Source organism: Vanellus vanellus, assembly GCF_965231255.1.
Source record: "Vanellus vanellus genome assembly, chromosome: 9".
Taxonomy (NCBI): domain Eukaryota; kingdom Metazoa; phylum Chordata; class Aves; order Charadriiformes; family Charadriidae; genus Vanellus; species Vanellus vanellus.
Window position 1 is genome coordinate 15,072,506 of NC_138914.1, and position 26,333 is coordinate 15,098,838.

General features: G+C 51.4%; 1 protein-coding gene across 3 annotated transcripts in view; it reads right to left on the minus strand.

Moving 5' to 3' along the window:
- FLNB (filamin B) overlaps positions 1–19,268 on the minus strand; it is a gene marked incomplete at its 5' end in the record, with an annotated part of 75,443 nt that extends 56,175 nt beyond the window's left edge. For 2 of the 3 annotated variants that reach the window (XM_082487782.1, XM_082487780.1), the window contains one exon: positions 18,920–19,268. In XM_082487782.1, the coding sequence (XP_082343908.1) occupies positions 18,920–19,268 (349 nt within the window). The remainder of the gene's footprint in view (positions 1–18,919) is intronic. The other variant, XM_082487781.1, reaches the window with a different exon arrangement.
- Positions 19,269–26,333: the final 7,065 nt, after the last annotated feature.

Consider the following 26,333-nt stretch of genomic DNA (forward strand, 5'->3'; position numbering starts at 1 on the left):
CTGTTTCCAGAGCGGGGGGGAGGGGGAATTAAAAATCGAAAGATCTTGCAGACTGGGAGTTCCCTCACTCCTCTGCTCAAATGGGTTTCCAAGTTGCAACATGGAAAATTCCATGCAGGTTTTTGGGAAAAAGGGAAGTCTTCTCCATGAGGGCTGTCACATACTGGAACAGAAGCCCCGGGGCCATAAGGTCTCCATCCTCCCAGATACTCAAACCAAAGTGAACATACACCCTTGAGCAACCTGGTCAAGTCGGGTCTGCTCTGAGTACATGGCTGGAACCATATGTCCTTCATTAGGTGTCTGCAAAACTAAATTGTTCTACAGTTAAAGAAGATAAATCCACTGTTACAAACAACTTTGTGACTAGTATCTTTTGCTCATGTGCAAGTCTGCTTTGCATTCAGATTAAGCACAAGTACTCCCCGAACTATGGCAACGCTCCTTGAACTCTGCCCTACAGCTGAGCTGCAAGTCATTTTCTGTCGGACAATTAGTGGAAACAAGATAAGCTACTGCAGCAGACAGCTTCCTTGCTAAATCGAGCTAGCAATACAGACTGTGCAAAGTCTTGTGAAACAAATGAAGGACTGAAAAAGAAAGTTTTGAGTACTGAATTTATTTTTTAAAAAACAGCTTCTTGGCTGAGGCTGCAGTCAACATGGCTTGTTCAGAGTCAGGGCAAAATCATCTCAGAAGTTTTGCTGTTGATCTTCACGTGTGGAAGTTCTACCACAACTAGCACTGATCTTTGTTCCTCAGTTCCTCTAACAAGTGGTCACCCTCTCTCAGTGTCTTCCCCATTTATAATTTTGTTTTATGCATTATATGGAGGAAGAACCCGAAATGCACGGTCCTTAATACAAAGCAAAGGAGCAGTCTCCACAGCAGCCCTTACCCTCCATTTCCAGATACAGAAGGAACTTTGTATAGTGCACAAAGTTCATCTGTTATGGATCATTTATATATAGACTGTAGGAATTTCAAATCCTGATATCTTGAGGTTTCCGAGTACTTTCTCCCCTCTAATTACTCTCACCTATTGTTAAACAGCTATAGCAATTGGGGGGGCAGAAAAATTACGTGCTCATTAGGGCTCAGTCTTCTGCAACAGTGAGAACTCTGCATTGACCAGAGCTCTTCCAAAGCCCTGCTCCGCACCGCGCGCGTGCCGAACAGAAGTCTGCAGATGAGACGGAGCTGAGCAAGCCGTCTAAGGAAATTCTTTGCTGAAGCATACAGTATGTGTTCACAGGCTTACCGCGCCTGCTAAAGACATTAGCGACATCCTCCGCAGGGATACCACGTCTTTAAATCAATTACACGGGTTCCTCCGTGCTTTGAGAACACACTGCAACCATTTCCTCTGGTGACCCTTAAGCCCAGGTCCACCTCGCAGCTTGCCGGGGCATCGCTTGTCGCCCGGCCAGGCGCAGCCGGCTTTTCCCAGCGAAAGCACGGGCTGTGCCTATTGCAGAGCTGGCACCGGGACGGCGGAACTCCGGCCAGTTCCGTGCATTCCTAGCCGTGACCTGCTAGCCTCCAAACGGCAACGTGCTCCAGCCCCGCTGCATCCCGGCTTCTCGGCCGCGCTTGCAGCTGGTGCTGTGACACGCAGTAGAGCTGGTCCCCGGCACCCAGCTTACCTGCACAGCACCGGGCATTCAGCTCATCCGCTCCCAAATAGGAGGATAGGAAAATATGGAGGATGGGGAAAAAAAAAATTTTTTTTTTTTTTTTTTTGCAAGAGGATGGAAACCATTTTCCTCTGTGCTCACCGGGGTGTCTTGTTATTTAAAAAAAAAAAAAAAAAAAAGTAAGATTCCTTTGTGAGACTCATCTTAGGATCTGAGGATATTAAACACTACAATTCAGAGGTTTTCAATAGTTTTTGCTTTAACTGGATTTGAAACCATCCAGATCAGTCAGAGAACTTCAGGCCACTATTGCACCCATCGCCCTGTACTGTCCACTAGTGCACATGGGGCCTCTGGCAAGGATGTCTCATGAGGGGGAACAGGCAACTGTAAAAATAAGGTCAAATCCAGCCTTTTCAGTGTAGGCTTGGCAAGAAAAAAAAAATAAACATACAGACTTTTAATACAGAAAAGAATAAAAAGAATCAAACTAGTGGAGCTCACAGGAGTGAAATACAGGTTAAAACAGCTCTGCCCAACTTCTTAATGGGCACCTGGAGTCCACTAAAGTCTCACATCCAAAAAAGAAAGCCATAACATGAAGCAAGTTTAAGCCAGCAGTATAACAACAGCAGCAACCAACCCAGCTTGTCCAAGAGAAAGCGGAAACCCATGGGGGCTGGAAGGAACAGTCAAGAATTTCAAAATTGGGAATTGTTGGGGTGGGTGGGGAAAAAAGTCAAGCTGCGGGTGGCTTAGGATCAAATTCCAGAACGCTTTCAGTCTGAATACACGTAGGGTTTCTGCTGCCTTTAGAGCCACGTACCACGTTATGGATACAAGAAGGTAAATGCACGGATCTGACGTTTGGGAAAAGCCCCAGGCAGGAGGTGTCAGAGCACATCAGACTTCTGCAGCCCGTGCTCCTGGGGAGCATCTCCACCACCAGCGCAAGGAGGGCTCCATGCTGCGGGGACGGGACCAGCGGCAAGCAAGGATGCAACGCAGAAGAACAAGAGCTGCCGTTCACACCGGCTATTTCAGATGCAGTTGCTCACTGCCAAGCAGGTCCCCGCTCGTGGGACCGTGGTGCAGATACCCAGCCGAGCTGCATACAGGAATGCTGCGCTAATTATTTGAGATCCTTTTTGGGAGGGGAAAAAAAAAAAGAAAGAAAAAAAAAAAAAAAGAGAGTCTGAATGTTCAGCCTTTGGAGCAGCAAGTTTCCATAAGTGCTGCTTTGTTTGCAGCGAGCGAGCCCCTCGCCAGCTCTGCGGGGCAGCCCGCCACCACCGCGCTCTGACCCCAAAACGCCGGCTCGCCTCGTTAACCGGCGCAGCCGAGCGCCCGGTGGCCGTGGGGCGGGAGGCACCGTACCGCTCCCCGCTCTCGCAAACCCCTCATGTCCCGCCGGTGGAGACGCAGGCTCTGGCCGCCCTGCCGAGCGCGGGGCCTGCCGCGGCACGCCGCCGTCCATGACATCATTGCCAAAACCACCCCGACAATGGGCCCTGTGAGCGCGGCCCCACTCGCGCCCAGCAAAGCGCATTCCCCGCTGCTGAGCTCATCCCACCGCCCCTCCGGTGCCGGCCCCGGGAGCAGCCGGGACACTGCGGCTCCCGCTTGCGGGAAGGGCCCCGCACTGCGGCCAGACACGGCGGTTGGAGTTCAGCGGCCTCCGTTGCAATCCAGGGCGCTGAACTCCAACCGCCGCATTCAGCAGTGGCATTTTGGGGGACGAATGAGTGGAAGCCGGGCAGCAGGGGCAGGAACGGGCTTGCAACCCCTTCACGCCTCACCGTGCAAAGGGAGCCCGAGTCCACTTGGGACCTTCCCGCTCCACCCCGGTTCGGGGTGACACAGCAGCCCCTCGTCCTCCAGGGCGCCATGGCTGGCAGCATCCCAAAGACCGGTTGTATCGACCCCACAGGCAACAAGCAGCTTGGGACAGCCCCTGGAAAGGGCCAGGCAGCATGGGATGGGGCTGTGGGAAGGGTGGCAGGATTGCACCCACCGCCCCAGGGTCAAACACTGGAGGAGGCAAGCACAAGGACGCCGTGGGGAGAGGGCAAGGCAAGCCACCCAAGGGCTGATAATTCATTCAGGAATGACCGGTGAAGGAAAGCCCCTGCAGTGGGGAGTGAGCATTCTGGAAAGTGGATTTTTGTTAAGTGATGGAGGGAGGAGGGAAAGAAAGAAGTCCTCCTGCCTTTGCCATGCTCTGCTGAGAAATGCTTGGCTCGGCTTTTGAAACCAAATGACACGACGCAAACTACACCCCCCTCCTCTGGGCATGGATGGGAGCAAAAGGGGAATGATCCTGTGCTGAGTCTCTGCTCCCCAGGGGTCGCTACACTTACTGTCACAGCACCACAAGGCTTCGCGCCCCCATCAGAGCTACACCCGAGACAGCAACACCACTGCCCAACTCACAGGGAACAACCTCCGCTTTAAGCAAGACACGAAAATTTTAGTCAAATGCAAAATTGCCTAAGCTTAGCATGAAATACTCGTCTAGGAGTCTGATAAACTGGAGGTTATTTCATGCACGCATGCAAACCAAAAAACGCCTCCTCGCAGCCCCTCATGTGCTTACACAACCAGAAAGCCAAGCCTTGAGCAGCAAGGCTGAACCGATAAAAACAGCTGCAGAGTCAGATTTCTGCGAGTGTACCACAACAAAACTAAGAATTGCCTCTGAAGGACGAGAGGGCTGTGACCATCTCCGCCAGATTAAGGTAATCCTAAATCTCAGCAGGTCACTTCAGGTTGCATCAAGGTTAAAAACCTGGCTAGCTCTTGCAAAGACATCCCCGGGGCTGGCAGCGGCATTAGGTGACAAGTCATTAGCGCTGTGGTATATCTTACATTACCAAAGGAAGGTTACCAAGCTTCCGTGCAGGGGACCAAGAAGAAGGTCCACTCTCAGGCACCAGCGTGCACTGGAGATGAAAAAGGTGCAGTAAATGCAAGAAATGCCTCAGCGAGGCCAAAGAGCAACGAGTAATCCAGAGGTTTCCAGACACCGGAGTGACCTCCGCGCTACTGAATAGTGTGTTTACTCACACTGGGGGTAGGTCAAGATAGTTATAAGAAACAGCATGTGAAATGCTGCCGAGATAAAGGAGCCCATTCAGATAGGGCTGTCTAACATCTTCTGTGGCAGACGCCAGGCACAAGAGCTGCAATGGATGGAGTTTCTGAAGCCAAAACCAACACATCGGAAATTATCAGAAGTGATTACTGTTTGGGGAAATCCTTGGCCACAACATACACCAAGATTCAATTTTTCCATCTAAAACCGGCATTGCTGTACTGGCTGTGATTCACTGTGCACAGGGCTGTTCGAAGGAAATCCCCATTCATCCAAGCCCTGCACCACTCAACCCATCTCCACTCCACGCCGCAGCACCGAAGCGCTCAGCATTGGAGCGGACTTTGTGGTTCAGGGTTGGTGACACATCAGAAAACACCCTGCCAGTTACTTTAGCTATGCAAAACTTTTGTGGTTTGTCTCAGAGTTGATAGTCTGTGATTTGGAGCACCTAACAGCACAGCTCCACACAGGTTTTCTTTGAAGCATTTAAGCACAGATACCCTGTTACAGCAGCTCTATAGCCCTCTGTAGGTTAGTGACAAAGTTATTCCAGAATTTATCAGCAGGTCAGTTATCTCTGTCCTACCATTTCCCTGAGAAGCAATAGGAAAGGTGATTAATCTCTAGCATGCAATTCCATCCCCACTGCAGATAGGGACGGCCGCTTTGAAAGTCTCCCTCCGACATCTGAGCCGTTTCAACAATTCAGTTTGACGTTCAGACATACACATCAACACACAGCACCAACAGCAGCCCAACACCCACACGCTGCCACCAGAACATGTCTTGCCACGCCACTGCAACTCAGCGCTGCTGTGGTGGTGCAAACCGCCTGAAGTCAGCTGTGGTCCTGCCTCCGAGCTGCGGCCACGGTGCTGCCACCCAAGTGCCCGTCAGCAGGGGGATGACACATCTGCACAAGCCAGGCTGCTGTCTGCAGCCACGCGCCAAGGGAGGATGCTCGGGGCAGTTACACGGTCACTACAAACACATGCGGCCCTGGCAGGCTTCTCCATGTTTCTCCCTTTGCTTTTCCATGATCGCTATGAAGATGTCTTGATGCTTTTGTGTGTAAACCAACCAGATGTTAATTCTCCATGAGCTTTCACATATAGACACCTATCCGCCCCTCCACTGGAAACTGTTACCATCCCTGTCCAAAGAGGAAGGAGGCCATTTTCTTCCATGAAGGCCAATCCTTAAATAAAAGATACTCAGTGTTGCGCAGCTGCTTCTTGAAGGAAGCAGCCTTCCCTTTTTTCTAGAGAAAGGAGTGAAGTCGTTTCAATGTGTTTTTGTATACTTGTGCAACCCAGCAGTAAACACGCTTCCATCTGCACACAGCAGAAGGCTCACCCCTGCGCGGCCGAGACTTAAGCCGTGTGTGTTTAACATCCCACACAGGACCGCGCTGTGTTTATACGGTTGCAGCTACAAGCTGCTAACATAAGGAATAGACGCTTGGCTTGAAGCCCAGGTAATTCATCCGACGGTGGCAGCCACTATCAGACAGACCTCTTTTGAGAGGAGCCTTCAGGAACAGGAGCCCGGCGGTGAATCTGCAGAGGCACAGACTGCACGGGTGGTCTCTGAGCACCTTAAAGAGGACCATATGGGATTAATGGTACAGCTCGAGCACATATTAGCCACAGCTGTGTGACGTGTGCTTGCGTGGACCCGCTCCTCCCACCCAAGCTCACTCGCCACACCGCAAAGCTTTGCTTCGGATGGGTGAGTTTTGCATCACTCCGAGCAGCCCAAGGGACCCCGACTCCCACCAGCTGCTCTCCCGCACTTGGGTCCTGTGTCTTGCACAGGCTCTCTCCAGAGGATGGACTTCAAGTCTTCCAACTAAAGGCTTCGCACAAGTCTTTCCAAACTCGTCAAGCTCACAGCTCTCACCCTGGTCTTCAGGGACAGCACTCCACCACACACGTGCTGACTGAGCAGGGTGCAGGCAATTACCCAAATCCTCACCAGCTGCAAGATCTCATTTTTAATCTGCAGTCTCACATTGTTCACATTTGCAAGCCTATTGTGTTTCACATTTTTAACACAACACACACAAAAAAAATAAAGCATGGGCTCTAGGGGCAATTTTGGAATATTTGCAAGCTCCACTGCTCTGCCTGAGCTCCCATGCCCCTTCCAGTTACCTACCAGGTTAGGTACAGCATTAGGCCACCTCATTTGTTATCAATTCCTCCATTTCATCATGAAAAATGTTTAGTAACATGCTGCATCCAGACAGAACGAAAGCCACACAGGTGTTTATCCTACTCCCAGATGAAGACTGGGCTGCTCCTTTCAGCTCCTACACTTGAGCTTGACTGCTTTTCCTGTCCAGGTACTGCTTCAGAAGCCCGAGATACTTTTCTCACAGGTAGAGTATGAAATAGTCTGCAGTTTGTTAAAGCCTATGTTTAAGTAATAAAGCTGGTTAATTAAAATATTTAAGCTTCCTCTGCCTTAGGCAGTGTTTTCAACCAATAGTTGCAGCACTGCATGTGAAGCAGTTCAATTTTCCTCCGTGCCATTAAAAACCTGTTAAAGGTGCAGTTTTCTTCAGTTATTTATCTATACCAGAAGAGGTATTTCTTTAGTTTTAAACACCAAACTCGGAGCTAGGCTACAAAACCATAGCAAAATCTGAAGTAGATTTGTTGAAGTAGGGTTTTATGCCACTGACTGCAGGGCGCTTCCCTGCTTGAGACCAGGTTGTTCAGCAGAGCTTTCCACCGGGGAAAGCCCAGATGTCTCCGCTGTTTCCCGGGCCTGAGTGAGCAGCTCCTCACCAGAGTCAGCAGCTCCTGGTGCTCCCATGGCAGAGCAAACCACCTTCGCGAGCTGACCCTCGCAGAGTAGCTCCAGACCGTTTCCTCCCAGAAAGCGGTATATTGGGATATACTCCAGTGAGGATCCCAGCGGCGATGCGGTTAATTCTCTGGGACAAGGTCTTTGCAATACCCTTGTCCAGAAGTCCCACATGCTCCTATCTTTGTAACTGCAGATGTCTGCAAGTCATTAGCGTGCTCAGTAATGCTCACTTAGCAGCCACTAATCATCCGGTGTGACCGCACCAAGGGCAGGGCTGAGCGGCTTTACCACAGCAGCGAGCTGAACACAAAACTTCAATTAGTGCTTCTTCACCCCTATGTACTGGGAGAGAATCTGACACACTGGAAGGCAATCTCGGGCTATACCAACTTCTTTTTGGGTGTAAAAACTATAACTGGCTACCTGTGAGCTGCGCCTGCTCCTGCACAGCTCTGGGGAGCCCTGGGGCACACTGCAGCCCACGGCCACGGGGATCTGTAGGTGCTCCTCAGTAGCCTGATGTTGTGTCCCCTCAAGCAGACATCTCACTTGGCCTTTGGCAACTTGACTGAGCTGGCAATCCTCACTCTCGCTTGCTACCCAGGTTAGGTAGAGGAGCTGGTAAACTGATAAACATGCAGCCAACCTCTGCCAGCCAGGGTCTTCTCTGCCAGCAGCTGTATTGGGTCGTGGTAAGAGTCACCATCCTCCTTTTGGCCACCCGTATGCAAACTGGCTGTTCAGTTATCCAGCACACATGCTGCATTCTCCATTAAGCGTCAAACTCACTTCAGCCAGCACTAGATACCACGGGGCTACACCACCACAAAGCCTTAAGGGAGCACTATGACGGCACCACTACAGAGGGTCCCGTGGTACCCGTTTAAAACCCTCCATCTCTTTGTCCTGACATCCAACAGCCGCAGCGTCCGGCACTGCCTGGCTCAGGCTGTGGCACTGGAAGTCACCACCCTTTCAAGAGCAACCACAAATTTTCCCAGCAGTCACCAGCCGCGTTCTTCTATTTCTTCATAGCTGCATTTTTACCACAAGCCTAAAAGAGTTACCAAAAGAAATAATTCTCAGAGACAACTAAAGCTGTTTCTATTTGACTTTTAATTAGATCATTGATCTTGTTCAAGTAGTTACATAAGCTATCAGATATGTGCATGCAGCCACACTGTTAATCGACAGCCGGAACAAAGCTGAAACAACACGATTAGCATCCTAAGTCTTCCCACAGCCAGTATGTTAAGTCTGCTCAGACACCAACTCTTCCCCCACAGGGGAATTTGATAACAAGCAGCGTCTGAGTGAGTGACAACTGCTCAGAGCCACCACAACGAGCAGTGACACCAGCAAAGACCAGCTCTGCAGCAACATCCAGGTGTTGGAGCAGGCTCAAGGGTGCCGGGGCTTTGGGTTATTTGGGAGACCAAAAAGCAGAATTACTCAGAGTCTTGGAGAGAGAAGGAAGCTCTACAGAAATTCACCGTTTAGCTACAAAGGTGAAGTAACACTTGATATCTTGCATCATCCAAGACGACAGTTAGGCACCTACTTTGTTTAGCAAGCCCATGTTCCCCATTCTGTAGCGAGGCTCAAAAGCTGTCAGACTAATCCAAGATCGTGTCTCACACCACAACAGATACACAGCATATTGGCTATACTGCCAGTACTCAGCCACGGAGATGCATCGGAGACAAACGTGGGACCCCGCACCCCCCCACACCCAGCTTGGGCTCTTCCCTCCTGTGGTCCGAGTCCGGAGGGACCTGTTGCCACACTCACCTCATAATAACGGGAGGATCTGCACAAAGGTGAAGGTCACCTCCAAGACGTACTCATCAGCGTTTTAAGCCTTGAGACCCCAACTAGCTCCGAGACCTGGCTTGTCAGTATTTGCCTACGGGAAGTCCACTACCACTGCTGCACCTACTGGCTGCAAGGTTGTTGTGAGAGAGGGGAATGTAAAACAGTCAATTATAACAATTAAAGGAAGCACAGATAGAGCGCATCGGTATCTGGCCGAGGGGAACAGTATTTCCTCTTCTGTGTTTGAATAACCTTCAGATGCACATATCACGGGTGTTTGCTCAGAGCAGCTCCGCGCGCTGTGCCTTCTGCTGCAGGCTCCCGAGGAGACTGCCACAGCTTGTATCCATAACACGGCTCACCAGTTGCCACCTACAGCTCGCTTTGGGGCCACCAGCCGCGACCATGCCCTTTAACATCAGCTCAGAAACACAGACACATACATTGTCTCCTCACAAGAGCAGCCACAGACTAATCAAAACCAGTCAGCAGCCCGGGCTGGTCGTGGGTCACAAGCCGTGGGGGAGAGACCTTGCCGCCAGCATCCCACCGCCGCCGGGCTGGAGCAGCCCCCGGGGCCTGACGCGATGGCAGCACCCACGCGAGGCACAAGGAGCACCATTTCACAGCCCGGCCCATCTCGCAGGCAGACAGCCTGAAGTGCCCCCCAGATTTCGGGACAGGCAGCGGGTGGAAACGCAGCGGCCGCGGGCTGGCAGGAAGGGTGGCTCCCGCTGCTTTCGGTTACCGCTCCGCCAACGCTCGCACCCCACCCTGGGCTCACAGAAGACAGTCAGAGCTTTCCCCAACGGCATGGGGGACAGCAGAGGGTTGCTCAGCACAGCACCAACGCCGCACGAGCATCCTCCGCAGCGATGCACCGCCTGGGCGACGCTGGGACCTGCTGCTGCGACGGCCCTTGCCCAATTTCCCCCTGACAGCAGGCAGGCCAGGCATCAGCGTGGCAAGTCCCTCCGTCCATCTGTCTGCCCCCTCAGAGGGCTCAGCGCCTGGGAACCGTGCTGCCCCGCAGCCCCGCCAGCTCACGCTGGAGTAACTCAGTGCTCTGACAAATAAATGCGTCGTGATTTACGGCGTGCCCTGAAGCAAGGGAGAAGGAGCCGCAGCCCATGACGTCATCACAGCCCACAGCCGTTTTTGTGCTATTGCTGGGCAATGTTGGCAGGAGAGTTCACGCAACCTGCTGCTGCTGTTAGATGAAAACAGCTTATCCCTTCGCAAGAGAGATCCCAGCCTGGATGTTCAAAGCTCTGCCACCACCGACTTACCACCCTGATGAGTAAAGCTTGCTATATTTCAGTGACCCAGAGAAAACAGCTCTGAAATATCAGCTGAGTTCATGCTTTAAAGCCTTCAGTATTTATTGGTCCCTTCCCATTAGATTAACTGGCTACTTCTACAAGTTGTAAGGAACAGCAGAGGACCATCACCTGTCTGACCCAGAAGAAATATCCCATTTGCAACCAGATGGTGCAGCTGCGTGTGTGGCCACTCTTCTCAGACGGTTTGAGAGCACCATGGCTGCTTTCTTCCAAGGGCAGCACCAGCAGGAGGTCCAAACAACCTCAACCCATCACACCAGGAGAGACAGGATTCATCTGCGCCATCCTCTGCCCAGCCCCGGGCAGCTCCAGGGCAGCGTCTGTGGTGTTACTCAGCACAGAGGAGGATGTGCAAGGCAACCCCAGCTTCCCCGGGAACTTGGGCAAAGCTGCCTTTGGCTGTTGTTTGAAGTGGCCTAGCTTTTCCCAAACACAAAAAAACCCCACCCCGGTTTATTCTTGTAGTGGTTTGAGTATTACTGTTGCCACGTACAAGCACAGTAGGAACGAGACATTGCATACATCTCACTATGGATGTCAGACTTCAACTGCTTACAGCCAGAACAGCTTTTACACAAGGAATTGCAATCCGGCAGCTGAACCCAAAGCCCACCACAGCAGATCACAGTCCTCACTGTGATGTACCAGTTATTATGTAGACACCTCTAAAACTCCAGTTGCAGGAGGGACAGAAAGCTGAGGGAGGCTCACAGACAGGTTAGAGACCACGTCAGAGTCCAGGGGACCATCTGGTTATGATACAACACACACTCACTGCAAGGCTTTCAAGTACAGGAACTAGGATTTATCTTCTAATGATGACCTGGAAGAAAGTGTCTTCCCTGTTACATTACAGAGTACTGGTCCTTCCTCAGCAGGAATGCAAACCGGTAGGAGTGCAAGCTACAGAAACTTTTGCCTTATGGGGAAAAAAAACACCTGCACCAAGTTCCCAGAAGCAAGACCTAGGGAAAAACACCCTCACTCGCACTTCATTGCATTAATCCAAAAATCAACAGGCAGAGCTCACGTAGCCCACTGAAGAGAGAACCTCAGATCTCGGCTGACTCAACTCTGAACCCGAGGTCAAGTTCCCAGGAAGAGCAAGGGTAGCTGTGCTCACCCCACCCTGGCGGCGGTCACAAGAGGGGTGTGTGAGCATCCACGTCCACCACACACACACTGCTAGAGCAAATCGGGGAAAGGTACAGGAGCAGCTAGCCCTGCTTTTGCAGACAGTGTTTTCACAAAAACTGCTCCTCTCCTTTCTCCAAACACAACATGAAGGCACATAGCTGTTCGCCCCCACCGTTAGCATGAATTCAGCCTGCAACAAACTGAGCCTCGTCAGCAGTGCCATGTGGTGAAGGCGGTAGCAAAGACTGCTCAGATCTCCTCACAAAGATGGGCAGTGCCTTCCTTTAGCCTTTTCTACATGTACTTTGCTTTGGATTCTTCCCCCAACAGTTAACCCTCAGCTACACACCATTTCTTTCCTCCAGCACAGACACGCTTGGAACATCTGATTCTGTTTTTCTTGCCAAGTCCAAGCAGATTGCAGCAACACATCCTCACCTACTACCACCCACCACAGGTGCCCATCACTACCTTGGTGCGCCTGCATGGAGATGACTCCCCCTCCCCATGGGTGGGTGCTCTGGAATAGGACCCACAGTACTATCAGAGCCCATCACAAAAAGCAAGAAAATCTCACAGGAACGTACATGTTTCTCTACAGAAAGCCTGGCTACCTCACCGAGAGCCAAAGTCAGGCTTGGTGCTTTGGACACAACAGCTGCTGGGACATGCTCTTCAGGCACAGCGGCATCAAGCACTAACAGATCCAAACCCCGGGTCACTGAGCGTTGCATCTTCATTATTGTAATGACTTCCAGGTCAGGTGTGGTATTTGCGAGCTGTGTACCACGCCAGGCAGCAAAGGAAGACAGGTCCGCTGAAGCTGGTGGCAGAGACCTGGCGAGTGTGACAGTATAGCAGAGATCTGTTCACACCAGCATCACCTGCAACGCAATGTTTCGCTCTGGTGTGCCTGCTTAGCGTGGATTAGTGGTCTAAACTTGGCAGGCCCTTGTTCAGGTCCCAAATTAGCTGCACATCAAAGTCTGTTTCTGAGGGGCAGAGAGAAGACAGCATTCCTCAGCAGCTTGGGGGATTTGGAGATCATTGTGTTTTACTTCCCGTCGCTTGGAGCGGACACCGAACAATACTGGCAACGCAGAAATATGGCCACACACAAGGCTAAACATGTTCTTAGATTACAGCTGTAGGCTAGGGAAAGAGTTATCCTGACCCATTTAGATTTAAACATCCCCATGTAAGTCAATACAGGACATGGCATTAGAATATGGAGCAGTTAAGACTTCGGTCCTTCTTGAATAGCTGGCATGGTGTTCAGTGCCTTAAATGAAAAAGCTGTTTAGCACATTAGGCTAACTGGTCCCAAGTAATTCTACTGAAGTTTGATCACTTTACAAGTTTCCGCTCACGTGCAAAAGAATGCAAGAACAGTCTGTGTAAGCTACCTTAAAGTTTCCTGTAACTTGGAGCAAATAGCTCATGCAGAGTCACTTTTGCTTTAAACGAGCAGTCCAACTATTGAAACAGAAGGTCCTGAGGAGACCAACCACTCTCAGAAACCGAAGCCACCTCCAGTCTCCAGCAGTGAGGCCCACTGCCAGTCTATCGAAAATAATTTTCGAGGGGAAGGATTAAGTGTCACATTTCCAAGAAGCAGAAAGCTGCTTCCAAGACACACTGGATATTTTCCAGAAAACAGCCTCCAGGGAAGTCACAGGTAAGTGGCAGACAAAATGCAAGTGTATTTTGACTACCTCCTTATGATGTGTTAATAGCACCTGGAGTGAGACAGAGAGAGACCCTAAGCGTACACAGGCTGAACACACATTTTCTATTTTTTCCAGTTTTCAAGCCCCTAGCTCTAGGTGTTACAGGACAATACCTTTACCAAGTTTTAGAAAAGATGAATTTTCCTCTAAAAATTTAAGATTTGCTTTGTCCCCCTTCAGCGAGTGTATCAACAGCCTAGGGAAGAAACTTGGTTTTCAACCGTTTTCCTAAAACAAGATTTCAAAGAAGTACTCAAAGGACTCACAGGCCAAGACACTTCAATCTTTAGAGCATTCCAGAGGTCTGCACTACACAGCACACTGCACGCATCAAGTACTCTGCCATCAACCAAAAACCCACCCGATACACAGGTTAGGCCCAGTCGCAAAGAGACAGCCCTTCCAGAAGTAATCCTGCAGCTGGGACATCCCAAGACCACCAAGGTCTCCACAAGGCATGTACCAACAGACCATGATTATAACATCCTCTCCTCACCCATCTCCCTCCTGGCACAGCTCAACTCCCTCCAGGCACTGCAGTGGGACTCGGGACCACCACAAAGACAAACCTTCAAGCCAACCACGTAGCTATAGCTGAGGCTGGCACCGGACCCCAGTGACACCCTGCAGCTGGGAGGCACGCCAGATCAGCTCACTTACCTGGTGAAAGCACAACCCGGCAAAGAGAAACTACACGTTTTTCAGATTGATCAATCTGACTGACACAGTCTAAGATTGAGGTTTTACCCAAGAAACAAGCCAGACACTCGGCACCCATCCTGCCTCTGCCGGCAGCAATGGGGCTGCCGGGTGAGCAGTGGCCACGAGGACATCGCCAACAGGCACTGACCAGCCCCAGAGCACACACCTAGGATCTGCCGGCTGCAACCTTGGGTGCAACTTGGCAGGTCACAGCCCAAAACCACCTGCCAGGCTTCAGACACTGAACTCCTCTGTTTCTAAGCTCAATCAGTTGACTCCTGTTGCCCCATATCGGGGTTTCTAGGGGCAAGCTCAGTGCCAAGTTAGCTTCAACCTCCCTGCTCTGCCACTTGCTGCAGCTTTTAGCAAGGCACGATGTGACTCCCGTACAAAGTAATCTGCAGACTCAATCAGCTCCTTTGGCCAAGAGCAAAGCCCTTGTGCTCTGCATTCCTGGCGTCCCACTCCACAGCGCCTGTCACGCCGCATGCCACTCAGCACCCAGGAATCTGCAATTATCTCAGTCTAGCAGGCAAAAAAAAAAGCTAGACTTAACACTTGTTAACACTTGAGTAGCACAGCAGCTACCTCATGTTGAGCAGAAGACTCACAGAATGGTAGGGGTTGGAAGGGGCCTCTGGAGATTATCTAGTCCAACCCCCCTGCCAAAGCAGGTTCACCTAGAGCAGGTTGGACAGGAACACATCCAGGCAGGTTTTGAATATCTCCAGAGAAGGAGACTCCACAGCCTCTCTGGGCAGCCTGGTCCAGTGCTCTGCCACCCTCAAAGTAAAGAAGTTTTTCCTTACGTTTTGATGGAATTTCCCATGTTCTAGTTTGTGCCTGTTGCCCCTTGTCCTGTCACTGGGCACCACTGAAAAGAGTCTGGCCCCATCCTCTTGACACCTGCCCTTTAGATATTGATAAGCATTGATGACATTCCCTCTGTCTTCTCTTCTCCAGGCTAAACAGACCTGGGTCTCTCAGCCTCTCCTCATGAGAGATGCTCCAGTCCCCTGATCATCTTTTGTAGCCCTCTGCTGGACTCTCTCCAGCAGTTCCTTGTCCTTCTTGAACTGGGGAGCCCGGAACTGGACACAGCACTCCAGATGTGGCCTCACCAGGGCAGAGTAGAGGGGGAGGATAACCTCGCTCAACCCGGGGCCACACTTTTTAATGCACCCCAGGGTACCATTGGCCTTCTTGGCCACAAGGGCACATTGCTGGCCCATGGTCAACTTGTCCACCAGGATGCCCAGGTCCCTCTCTGCAGAGCTACTTTCCAGCAGGTCGACCCTTAACCTGTACATGAGGTTATTTCTTCCCTGGTGCAGGACCCTACACTTGCCCTTTCTGTACTTCATTAGGTTCCTCTCCACCCAATTCTCCAGCCCGTCCAGGTCTCACTGTATGGCGGCACAGCCTTCTGATGCGTCAGCCACTCCTCCCAGTTTTGTGTCATCAGCAAACTTGCTGAGAGTACACGGTCTCCTCATCCAGCTCATTGATGAGTATGTTGAACAAGACCAGACCCAGTAGTGATTCCTGGAGAATACCGCTAGTTACAGGCCACTAACCAGACTCTACGCCGCTGATCACCCATCGCCCTTTGAGCTCAGCCATTTCTCAATCCACCTCACTGTCCACACATCTAACCCGCACTTCCTAAGCTTATCTATGAGGATGTGACTGGACAAAGTGTCAAAAGCCTTGCTAAAGTCAAGGCAGACAACATCCACTGCTCTCCCCTCGCCTACCCAGCCAGTCATGCCACCATAGAAGGCTATCAGATTGGTCAGCTCCTTCATGTTCAAGTCACCCCCCCTAACAGCAGCTTTTTCAGAGCTTTCAATCCCATCTTTGCTGGATAGCACAAAGCACCTATGTGCTTTATGGCTGTTTTTCAGTAGACCACACACGTGGCCACATCTGCACTGGAGTGAAGACACTGCATGACTAGAAGAAAATCATGAAACTACCAACAGACTCTGAGAAGAGACTAAACAAGGGGTAACAGCAGCAGGAGAGGTTGGACTCCTGACTGTGCATCCAGAACGGGCTGTGGTCAAACACTATAAATTTAAACTGTCTTCTCTGTGTATAGACAGACTTATTTTAAATGGACAAAAATTGAATGCCAAAAGTTTGCTACTGAAAAAAAATTAAAAGTGTGGTTGTAGTACAGCAGCGGTAGCCGAGCCATAATACATGGCTTCCAAAACATTCCTGGAAGTTAAATAATAACTGGAACAGGCAGTGCATCCACTTAGCAGAGGTCTGATGGCATTATTAATGCCAGAAATCCAGCAGCCACAGCTGTCAGGTTTTCCCAGCCGATTTGGCTCAGAGCTGGCCCTAAACACCCCAGGCCCTAAAGACCAACCTGGTCATAAAAGTTCTCTACCTAAAAAGCCTTTACTGGTACATAGCTCTGACCCCACAATGGCCTCAGTTTTGTTCAGCAACACAACAGAAGAGACTAAAAACTAGAAACAAAAAGAAAGCCCCAAGTTCTTCAGAACTCGCAGGGAGAAACACGCGTGGGGCAGGCAGCGATCCCAGCCGACCCTGCGCCTGCGGGAGAGGGGGTGTGCGCTTCAGCCCCTTCAACCGCATGGAGCACCACGTGGCTTGCTTTGAACGTTCTTTTTGGAAAGGGAGTTCAGGATGTTTTTTCAGGAGTGGCTTCAGTTTACCCAGGACTATAAGTACAGTAGGGCTCCTGTGCTACCACTTGGCGCTGGTGGCACAGCACGGATGGAGCCGTAAACCCCTTCATGCAGAGGCTGGGATATGGCAAAGGCACGAGCAGCCACGGCCGTTTCTTTCTCTAAAGCATCAACTACAGGTTTTGGGGTTGGGTTTTTTTTTTGCTGGGTTTTGGGGTTTAGTTGGTTGTTGGTTTATTTTGTTTTTAACAGCCAACACAATGCAAGTAAACTGCAAAACAGACTAGTGTTAAATGGTCACGGCCAGCCCGCGGCTCAGTCTCACCCCGGCCGGGAGCCGCGCTGCTGCAGCAGCGTTTCTAGAAAGGAAACCCCTGGGAGCCGGGCCTGACCGGACTAACCTTGATCTCCCAAACCCGCAGCCCTCGGGAAGTCCCACAGACAAATAGGAAGGCAGCCGGAGCACCAACGTTTTTCTAGGGCAAACAATACAATAGGAAGGGAGCGCTGGCCGCAGTGTTAGCCCTGTGGCCGGTTAAGGAGCTATTGCCGTGGCTGAAGCAGAAAGGTGAGCTTCCCAAACCAGCAAAAGCAAGCTCGGCCCAGGAGTCGGCAGCTGCAATTCGAACCCCGCTGTGCGCGAAGGGAATGCATCTCTTAAGTAAATAATTAGCACCAGCTCCGTTCCCAGCTGCATGTTAGCTGGTTTGCCCGAGGAGGATAATCAGCCACCCGGGACGCAACAGTCCCCATTTGTCCAAAAGCTGCTTTTTACACATTAGTAGAGAGGAACAACAGGGTACCCACCTACTCCACCCCACCACCAATTTCCAGAGAGGGCCGGGTGTCTCCCAAACTGGACAAGTTTATATTTTCTTGCTATTGTAGCTAAAGCCTCTGAAGGGAAACAGCTTTCACCTTGGCCAAGAGTTTTAGGCAACTGAGCAGAGCTGCACTCACCCAAATTCAGCTGTGCAATTCATCGAGGCCAGAGTCATCAGGAGGCAGTAATTAGAGTTATCTGGCAAAGAACTAGAAAAGGCATTCACATTCCTTCCCAGAGATCTCTCAGGCATTCAAATTATTGCTTTACAGGCTGTGTTGCAGCCACACCTGAGCTATTCCCAAAACGGTTACCGCATGCATTCCTGAGGGGTCATCTGCAATTTGACGTGGGTGCCAATGGCTTTCATTTCCTGAGCAGCCCACTAGTTATCTAGCAATGGCACCCTCCAGTATGGCACGGGCAGTCAAACCTAGCACCAGCCAGGGCAAACGTTAGCCCAAAACAACAGTCTCCAGGAATTAGCAGAGGTCCTCATACACTTCCTACCACAGCAGAAAGATCAGGGAGAAAGCGCAGACTGTTCAAAAGCCGCAGCTGCGCTCAGGCGAGCGCCCGCTCTAGCCTGAACGCTGGCATCATCTGCTGGGCTCTAGCGATCAAGACAAATCTCCTCACGCTCCTCTACCACCTACAGCAGCACGTATCTCCCCAGAGCCCACCCCAGGAGAGCCGGGCTCCGGCACCCCGCCAGGGCCCGGGTACCCCTGGCTGGGACAAGCATCCTCCCGGCTGCATCTCCTGCCAGGGCTGCCGGAGGGCTCAGCGCCCGGGGAAACGGCCTGCACGGGGAGAGGACGTGCTCCGGCACTGGGTTTCTTCAGGAAAAGACCTGAAAGCAAAGCCTCACCTATGAAACAGCGGCTGAGAGAGGAACTGAGGAGGACAGGATGGCAGTGGCAGCCCTGACACCCGGGCCCCACGGCACACACCAGTTTAGACCAGCGCTACACTGCACCCCCAAAAACTACTCTTTAAGGAAAAAGCAGTAATTCCTCAGCTCCCGACGCGCAGCCCCGGGGCAGCACCGTCCACGCTCCGCGGGGCAAAGGTCCAGCGCGGGTGGAGGGGGGGGAACCACAGTATAAGGAGAAAAACCCCCAAACCACCCGCCGGGCACGCACTCACCGATGGAGACCAGCTTGATGCTCTCCCGCTCCAGGAACTCGAGGGCCACCGAGACGTTCTCCAGCTGCATCTGGCGGAAGGTGGGCCGCTGGTGGTACTTGCGGTACATGCGCTTCTGGCTGAGCACCTCCAGGAGGGCGATGAGGCGCAGCCCGTCGCTCAGGTCGTGCTGCAGGTTGCCGATGCGCTTGTTGACGCAGCGCAGGTGCTCGTTGCACCAGCGGGTGAAGGTGTTCTGCTGGATCCGCTTCCAGGGCGCGTCCTCCGCCAGGTCCTTCTCGGTGGCCGGCATCTCGCCGTCGGGATCGGCCGCTCTGCGCCCGCCCTGGCCCCGCGCCTGCGTGCTCATGGCGCGGCCCCGCTCCGCCTCCTCCACCGCCTCCTCCTCCTACTCCTCCTCGATGCGCTCCGCTCCGCCCGCGCCCCGCCCGGCCGCGCCCGCCCGCCTGCGGGGAGGGAGCGCAGCGCTCAGCGGCGGCCCCGCTCCTTCTCCTGGTCCCGCTGCCTCGGCCCGCCCTCTCTCTCTCTCCCGCCCGCTCCGCGCCGCTCCTCCGCTCCCCGGCTCTGCGCGGGCCCCCGCGCCGCCGCCCGGGCTTTATCCGCCGGGAGCGGCACGCCCTCGGCTGCATCAGCCTCCCGCGCCCCCGACGGGGGGGGACGGGGACGGCCGGGCCGGGCTGGGAGCGCGCCCGGCTTTCCCTCCCCCGGCGGGCACGGTGCTCCCGGGGGCGGGATGGGGGGCTGGACCGACCCTCACCTGGGCCCGTGGCGCCGGGGAGCCGCCCCCGTGGGGCTGCGGCACCAGCGGCGGGAGGGCGACTCACCTGGGCTAGTGCGTGCCCAGGGTCGCCAGCCCCCTTGCAGCGGGGCATCCGCAGCGCTGCCCCGCCGCCGTACAAGCAGGAGCGCTCATACGGCGCAGCACAGCACCCCCGGCACAGCGCAGGCCCGGCACAGTCCGGGGGTGGGGGGCTGGGGAGGGTGGAAGGTAGCCACGGGTGGGCGACTGTGCGGCTGAGCCGGCTGGCTGCGGGCTGGGAAGGGATCGCTTCCCGCACGTCTGTACCGTCCCGCGGCCGTCGGGGCACAGCCCGGGGCGGCAGCGGGGGACCGCGCTCGCAGAAGGCGCAGCGCGCTGCTAAGGGACTCGGCGGTCCCCGGCGCTGATACCCGCGGTTTTCTCAACCGTTTAGAATACAATAGAAACTTCAAAAAGCAAGCGAGCGAGCATTGAATTCTCGGGGGGTCTCTCCTTTCCCCCCCCCACTTTTGTGACTGGTTTCCTGCGGCGCCACTCCCTGCCGGCTTGCCGCTGACTCATTCCCTGACAGCAAAGAGTCAACAGAATTACCCCATCCGCAGTTGCTCCATGCTGACTCTGTACAGGTTGCGAACAGACGTCCCGTGACACTTCCCCGATCAGTGAAAGCTGCAGTGAGGTGTCCCTGCGTGTCCCTGCCCCGCGGGAAGCCTGCGCCCACCCGCTCGCCCTCCCCTCGGGGGCTGATCCCCCGCACACTTACAGTCCCTGGCCCGGAGCTGCTCCACCGATGTCAAGCGAAGTGTACGTGTGCGTATCTATTCACATCAAGGCCGTCACACTGAAAGATGTGAGAGTCTGTCAGAGACAGAAAAATCCATTGAAACACAATCCATAAAGTCTGATTTAATTAAATGACCACAGCCACTCGCCACTAAAATTAGAATACAGATTTCCAACGATTTTCTTTCAAGGGTTTTATTCTAAAGCCTTTACTAAACCGTGGCACTGTGCTTTCTCTCCCGTGAGCTAACAACTCCTCCCCCCGACTATGTAAGTTTTATCAGATAAATTTGTTCATGAGAAAATAAGAAAGAACCAAAGATGATGATGAGGTGAAGTGGGAGTTACGCCTAAACTTCCACTGCTCCCCAACCAGTAGGCAGCATCACCTCCTGCTTCAAAACTATCAAAGAAATCAGAGAGCAGATTTAACATACTGAAATGATGAGCCGTATCTCATGGCACAGCAGCCACTGCCCTTCCCTCAAATTACTGAGCCAAGCAGCAAGAAGGATTGGAATAAAAACTGACTTTAACTGAGGGATTTTATTTACAGAGTAAAACCGGCGACAGGCCGTAGAGGTGCCCCAGCCGGGGCAGGCTGTGCCTCCGCGAGCAGCTCCCTGACGTCGGCACAGGCTGGTCCAGCCCAGGGGAAAGCAGGCTGGAAACATGGAGCTGAGCCTTTTTTCAAGGGCTTTTCTCCCGTCATCATATACTTCATCTTTTAATAGCTGCTAATTGCCTATCGACTTTGGCCTGGGTTGGGACTCCTTAGCAACCACTCCACATCCTGATCGTCCGATTGCTTATAACATTTTTATTTCCGTTCCTTTCCACTCCCACACCTAGCAATGCACACTCGCTTTAATATCGTCTTGTGCCCAGGCCACACTGAAAGTTGAAGCTTCAGCCATTTTTTTTCTGTAGCAGAAGAAGTTAATAAAAGTTAAACAGCAAAAAGGCAGAATCAGTATCAGGACCTTCATTTTTAAGTTAAAGATTTAGCTAAAATTTTCAACAGAGGTAATTTTTTCCCTACACCCAGCAAAGAAATTTTTCATCCCAACGACATACTGTGCAACGACATGCTCGGCACACATAAGGACAGCGGTTTCTTCGAGTGGTTTTGTACCCCTTTGTCCACCCCTCCATCCATCCATCCACCCATCCATCCATCCCACCAGCAGCATTCAGGCACAAAAACAGATGTGAAGCACTCGGCAAAGTGCCGGCGTAGAGCTGTAAGCCCGCCTCGCCCCGTCAGCCTCACGAGAAGGGCAGCGGTGCAGTTGGGCTGTTGCTGCTTGGGACCACGCGGGGTTGGTGGGATGATGGTGGTCTGCATGCAGCAGCCCATGTCGCAGCTGCCCTTCACAGGGCTTTTTGGACAGAATTTGGCCTTTTGCATCCTGATTGCTTTCAGGATTATTGGGAAACAAAGACTGCTTTATGGGAAGAGGATAAAAAAAAAAACAAAATAGTTTCTGCTCTGAGGAACAAATCTTCTTTCCTTCCTTCCCTCCTTCCTTCCTTCCTTCCTTCCCTCCTTCCTTCTTTCCTTCCTTCCTTCCTTTCTTCCTTCCTTCCCTCCTTCCTTCTCTCCCTCCTTCCCTCCCTCCTTCTTTCCTTCCTTCCCATTCACAGATGACCCTCCCAGACATGGTCTGAGCAACGGAGGGGGCAGCCCCGGCATGCACCCCATCACCTGCATGGGTGTTTGAGATCGGGAGAGGCACAGTGCCTGGGAGCTGCCTGGCCACAAGGGTGGCACCTGGCTGTGGCAGTGATGGCCATGCCAGGCAGCTCTGCCGGCACCAATGCCTTGTCCTCCTGCACCGAAGAGAGAGTCCCCCTGTGCTGCTCCGTGATCGGGTTGTTCTTAGGGTCATGTTTGGCCTGAAAAAAATGGATTACCTTTGAAATGAAGTTGGAAGACACTTTAACACAAGCGAACACGTGTGTCAAGTTTCATCAGGAGGCAGAGAAGTAAAAACAAGCTAACCCATGAATCCATACTTGCTGGAATACTGTCTTGGTACTGTATATTATTACAAGTGAACTAATGTATACCTTGCAGAAATACCTTATGTGTATATTTTTACGGGTAGATGTTTGTGTGGATGTATGTGTATACGTACAGAGGGAGGGAGATTTCAACACTACGCTCTGGGGCAGATACAGCACAAATTAAAAGGAAAAAGCATGATGAGGATCTTTCCATCCCGGCTCTTCCTTTGCTCACTAGATGCAGATATAAGGAAGGAAGAACACTGTCATTGCTTTTTTGGTTCTCTTTAAGCAGTTGCAAAAACACAGCCCTGAATTTTTTCCACTGTTTTAAAAATACTCTTCCTCCCTCTTTATGATAACTCACTGCAAGGCTGGACTTAAAAAGACCCTGTCTATTCATCAGCAGAGGTCTTCCACTGCCACATACTTACTGTTTTATCACAGAACTGCACAGAATATTTTGCATTTGAAAATGCATCCTTGACAAATGGAATGAGTTGTAATGGCATTTGGTTTCTCTATTTTTAGCAAAAAGACATTGAAGAATGTCTCTGTGAATTTGCAAGGAGTGGATTCCTGCCGTGTCGGCAGGAATAAAAAAATTGGGAGCATACTTTAAACTGTGAAGGTAAATAAAAGTTGGCTGGCCTTTACAGGTCTGCTGCTGCAGAATCTGGATAATCCTTAATGGAAATTTAATCTCAGCACAGATTTTTTATCACATATTTGAGGCCCTGGAAGCATACTGCGGGATTCCGCAGTGGACACTTGCCATTAGTTTTTTGGAGCATCCTAAAAGCAGGGGGAAGTAGGGGCGCTGACCACCGGCTGTTTCACTCAGGAGAGGTCTGTTTAAGCCTGGCTTGCAAAAGCAGAAGGGTGTGGGGAGCGGTGGCGCGGGCCCTCGCTGACATCAGTGGACAGGCAGCGCATGATGGGGTGACTAATGAAGTCTGATGTCTGCTTCGGGATAATCAGCTTTATCACGGTCTCATGTGATGATATGTTCTTGGATTCCTGCGAACCATGGGCTATTTATGAGAGATCCCAGCCATTTGGGACACTGTACGTGTTCTCTGCATTATTCAGCAACAGCTCGCTTTGGTCCTAAGAGGACAAGAATCGGAATTAATATCAAGTGTTAATCCAAGATCTGCACGGTTTGCTTAGAGCAGGAATCGGCCGTGGCTGAGCATTCCAGGCTGAGTCTTTGCAGGTGGAAGGGCTTTTCTCTACCACTGGCAGATCGTGGTTCCGTTGTCACCTTTCTGAGGATCTGTGCATCTAGAAACAACATCTTTTAAAGATTTCGGTGCTGCTGCTGATACATGAGGAGCGCTGATCTTTTTCCCACGCTACAACGAACCCCACACAAATGACTTTGAAGATGCATCACATCTCAGCAGAAACATGCGGTGAAAAGCCAGCAAGATGCGCCCATCTTTTCCAAAGGCTTCTGTCAAAGCCGCAGCACCCTGAGGCTTTGTACCCCGGGGCTGTCAAAGCTCAAGAGTTGTCAGGGCAATGGCTTGGAAAAGGAACAAGTGGGCCATGGGCTATAGCACCCAGCTAGCTTTAGTAATTTATCAGGAGATTTTAAATATTTATAAGTGTTTGGCACATAATAGCCTTGTCCAAACACAGGACAGCATTGTGCCCTGCAACAAAAGCCATGTGCACCAAATGCCATAAAATAAATTATAGCACATTCAAACCACTGTGCAGATGCTAATCCTCGCAGCGCCGCGGGGAGACTCGTCTGCTAATCCAGCACTCAGCCGGTAGCGTTAAAGGCAGAGAAGCTGAGGCTCAAAGTATTTAAAGGTTTGGTTTTATCAGAAGCCGCAGACAGCGTAACTCGATGGGATTTCATGACTAAGTGACCATAAATGGCATTGCCGCGCAGCCGGCAGCACCCGTCCTGGCTCTGCAACCACAGCCGGGTCCCCGGGAGCAGCACCCGGTCTCCCACGTCAAAGGTTTCCAAACACACCGCACATTTTCTTCTGCCAATACGCTATTCACTGAGTTTTAAAAGACAATAGAAGTGTTTCTTCTTGATTGATAAAGTAGTCATTAAGCGTCTCCTTTTGTTACCGTGATCGCTACCAAGCGAAGCAAAACCGAGACAAGTCGTTCAAGTCAAAGCATGAATTCAATGGATTGCGTCATGGATTGCATTTTCCTTATTCAGCAGGTCCGTGGAAGGCAAAGGAGTTCTGCATTATACAAATATTGGCTAGGACATCTGATACAACTTGTTCTGAGTTTTTCCATCTTCGTTTTCCTCCTACCTCTGTTATCCAGGAGAGACAGCAATATGAGAGCACGCAGCAGCGGTTCAGTCCAGATCAGACAGAGGGATGTCTTTGGGCAGAGAAATCTCAAGAAATAAGCTAACAAATGTAAGACTTCGTCCTGGAATTTGTATTGAAATTTATAATTTGGAAGTCTACTTAGGCAACAGTTGCTTGTAGTAGCAGTTGTGTCTGCGGCATTTTTTTCATCTCTCTCTGTCTGGAAGAATATGATTTTTCTTCTGTAGATGGAGGTCCTGCTGCATTATATATGTATACAGAGGTCCTGCTGCATTATATATGTATTCAGAAGCTGAAACTGGTGCCAAAAGCAGCCATCCACCTGGCAAACACAGTGCTTTGCCAGAACTTACAGTGCTGCTGTTGTTTTGGATCCTGGAGGGACTTGCCGCTGGAATTTAAAGCTCTGGGTTTGACACAGGCTGTAAATGGCCCAAGAGCAAGGCTGCTCCTGCTTTTTGCTATCCCGTGGCAGCTGAAATCGGGGGAGACAACCAAACTGGAATCCATTTAGCACATACTGGAAGAGCAAGGACAGGGCATTCCCTGGGAGTGTCGCTCATTCAGGAATTCACCTCGTTTCTTTGTCCAAAATCCCCTCGCTGGTTGTTCCTATGGAAATGCTGCAAAGTTAATCTATTTTTCTAGGTTCATCTATTTTTTTCTGATTGACAGACTGCTGCAGGGTGTTTAATTTTACTCCTAATTTGTGAAGATGGTCTGAAGTGAAATAAATGCATGCTCGCAGCCACGGATAGTCATCTCTTTCTTTGCAAAACCCAAATAAAAGCTGTGTTGGTGCCTGAGGACGATGCCTGGCGGTGCAAACGTCCCCACGGCAGCGCCTGCTCCCAGCCAGAACCCCCACCAAGCACCAGGAATGCAGCGATGGCCGCGCTGTGGGTGTCCGAGCGAAACACAGCTTACCCAAATAAATGTGACTCGATGTATCAAACACGAAGTTGAAAAATAATTTGAAAGAGCAACTCATTTTTAAAATAACTCAGGATCTGATTTCATGACCTGGGAAGTCAGATCCTATACAAAACCACACAATGCTCCAGTGTGCAGCTAATCACAGCTTCCTGCCCCGATCAGATACCACAGGCACGGTCCTCATTAGACGTTTTCTGTGCTTACTTCCAGCTTTACCTACTGCTTGTGTTTGCGTTCAGAATAACCAGGGCTCTCTCCCTAACACGGTACGCTCCTTTTTCTCGGGGTTTGAGCTGCTTTTCTTGTGCTTTTACTCTGTGAGTTGGAGTTCACAGGATTGATGGTGTAAAATCAGAATAAAACATCTCACATCTGCCAGAGGTCGTGGACTGCACGGAATTCCAGGTGTTCCCCCGTTACTCTTCGAGAGTTGTTTTAACCTGGGGGACAGATGAATAGTTGCGTTTGATTGCAGAGGGGTGGGCAAGCTCCTCCTTGGGACAGCTGGATGAAGCGGAGGAAGGAACATTTTCCAGGGGAACAGTGTATATTTTTTAAACAAACCAAAGCCCTTCTGCATGACATAAACAAAACTGTTGACCTA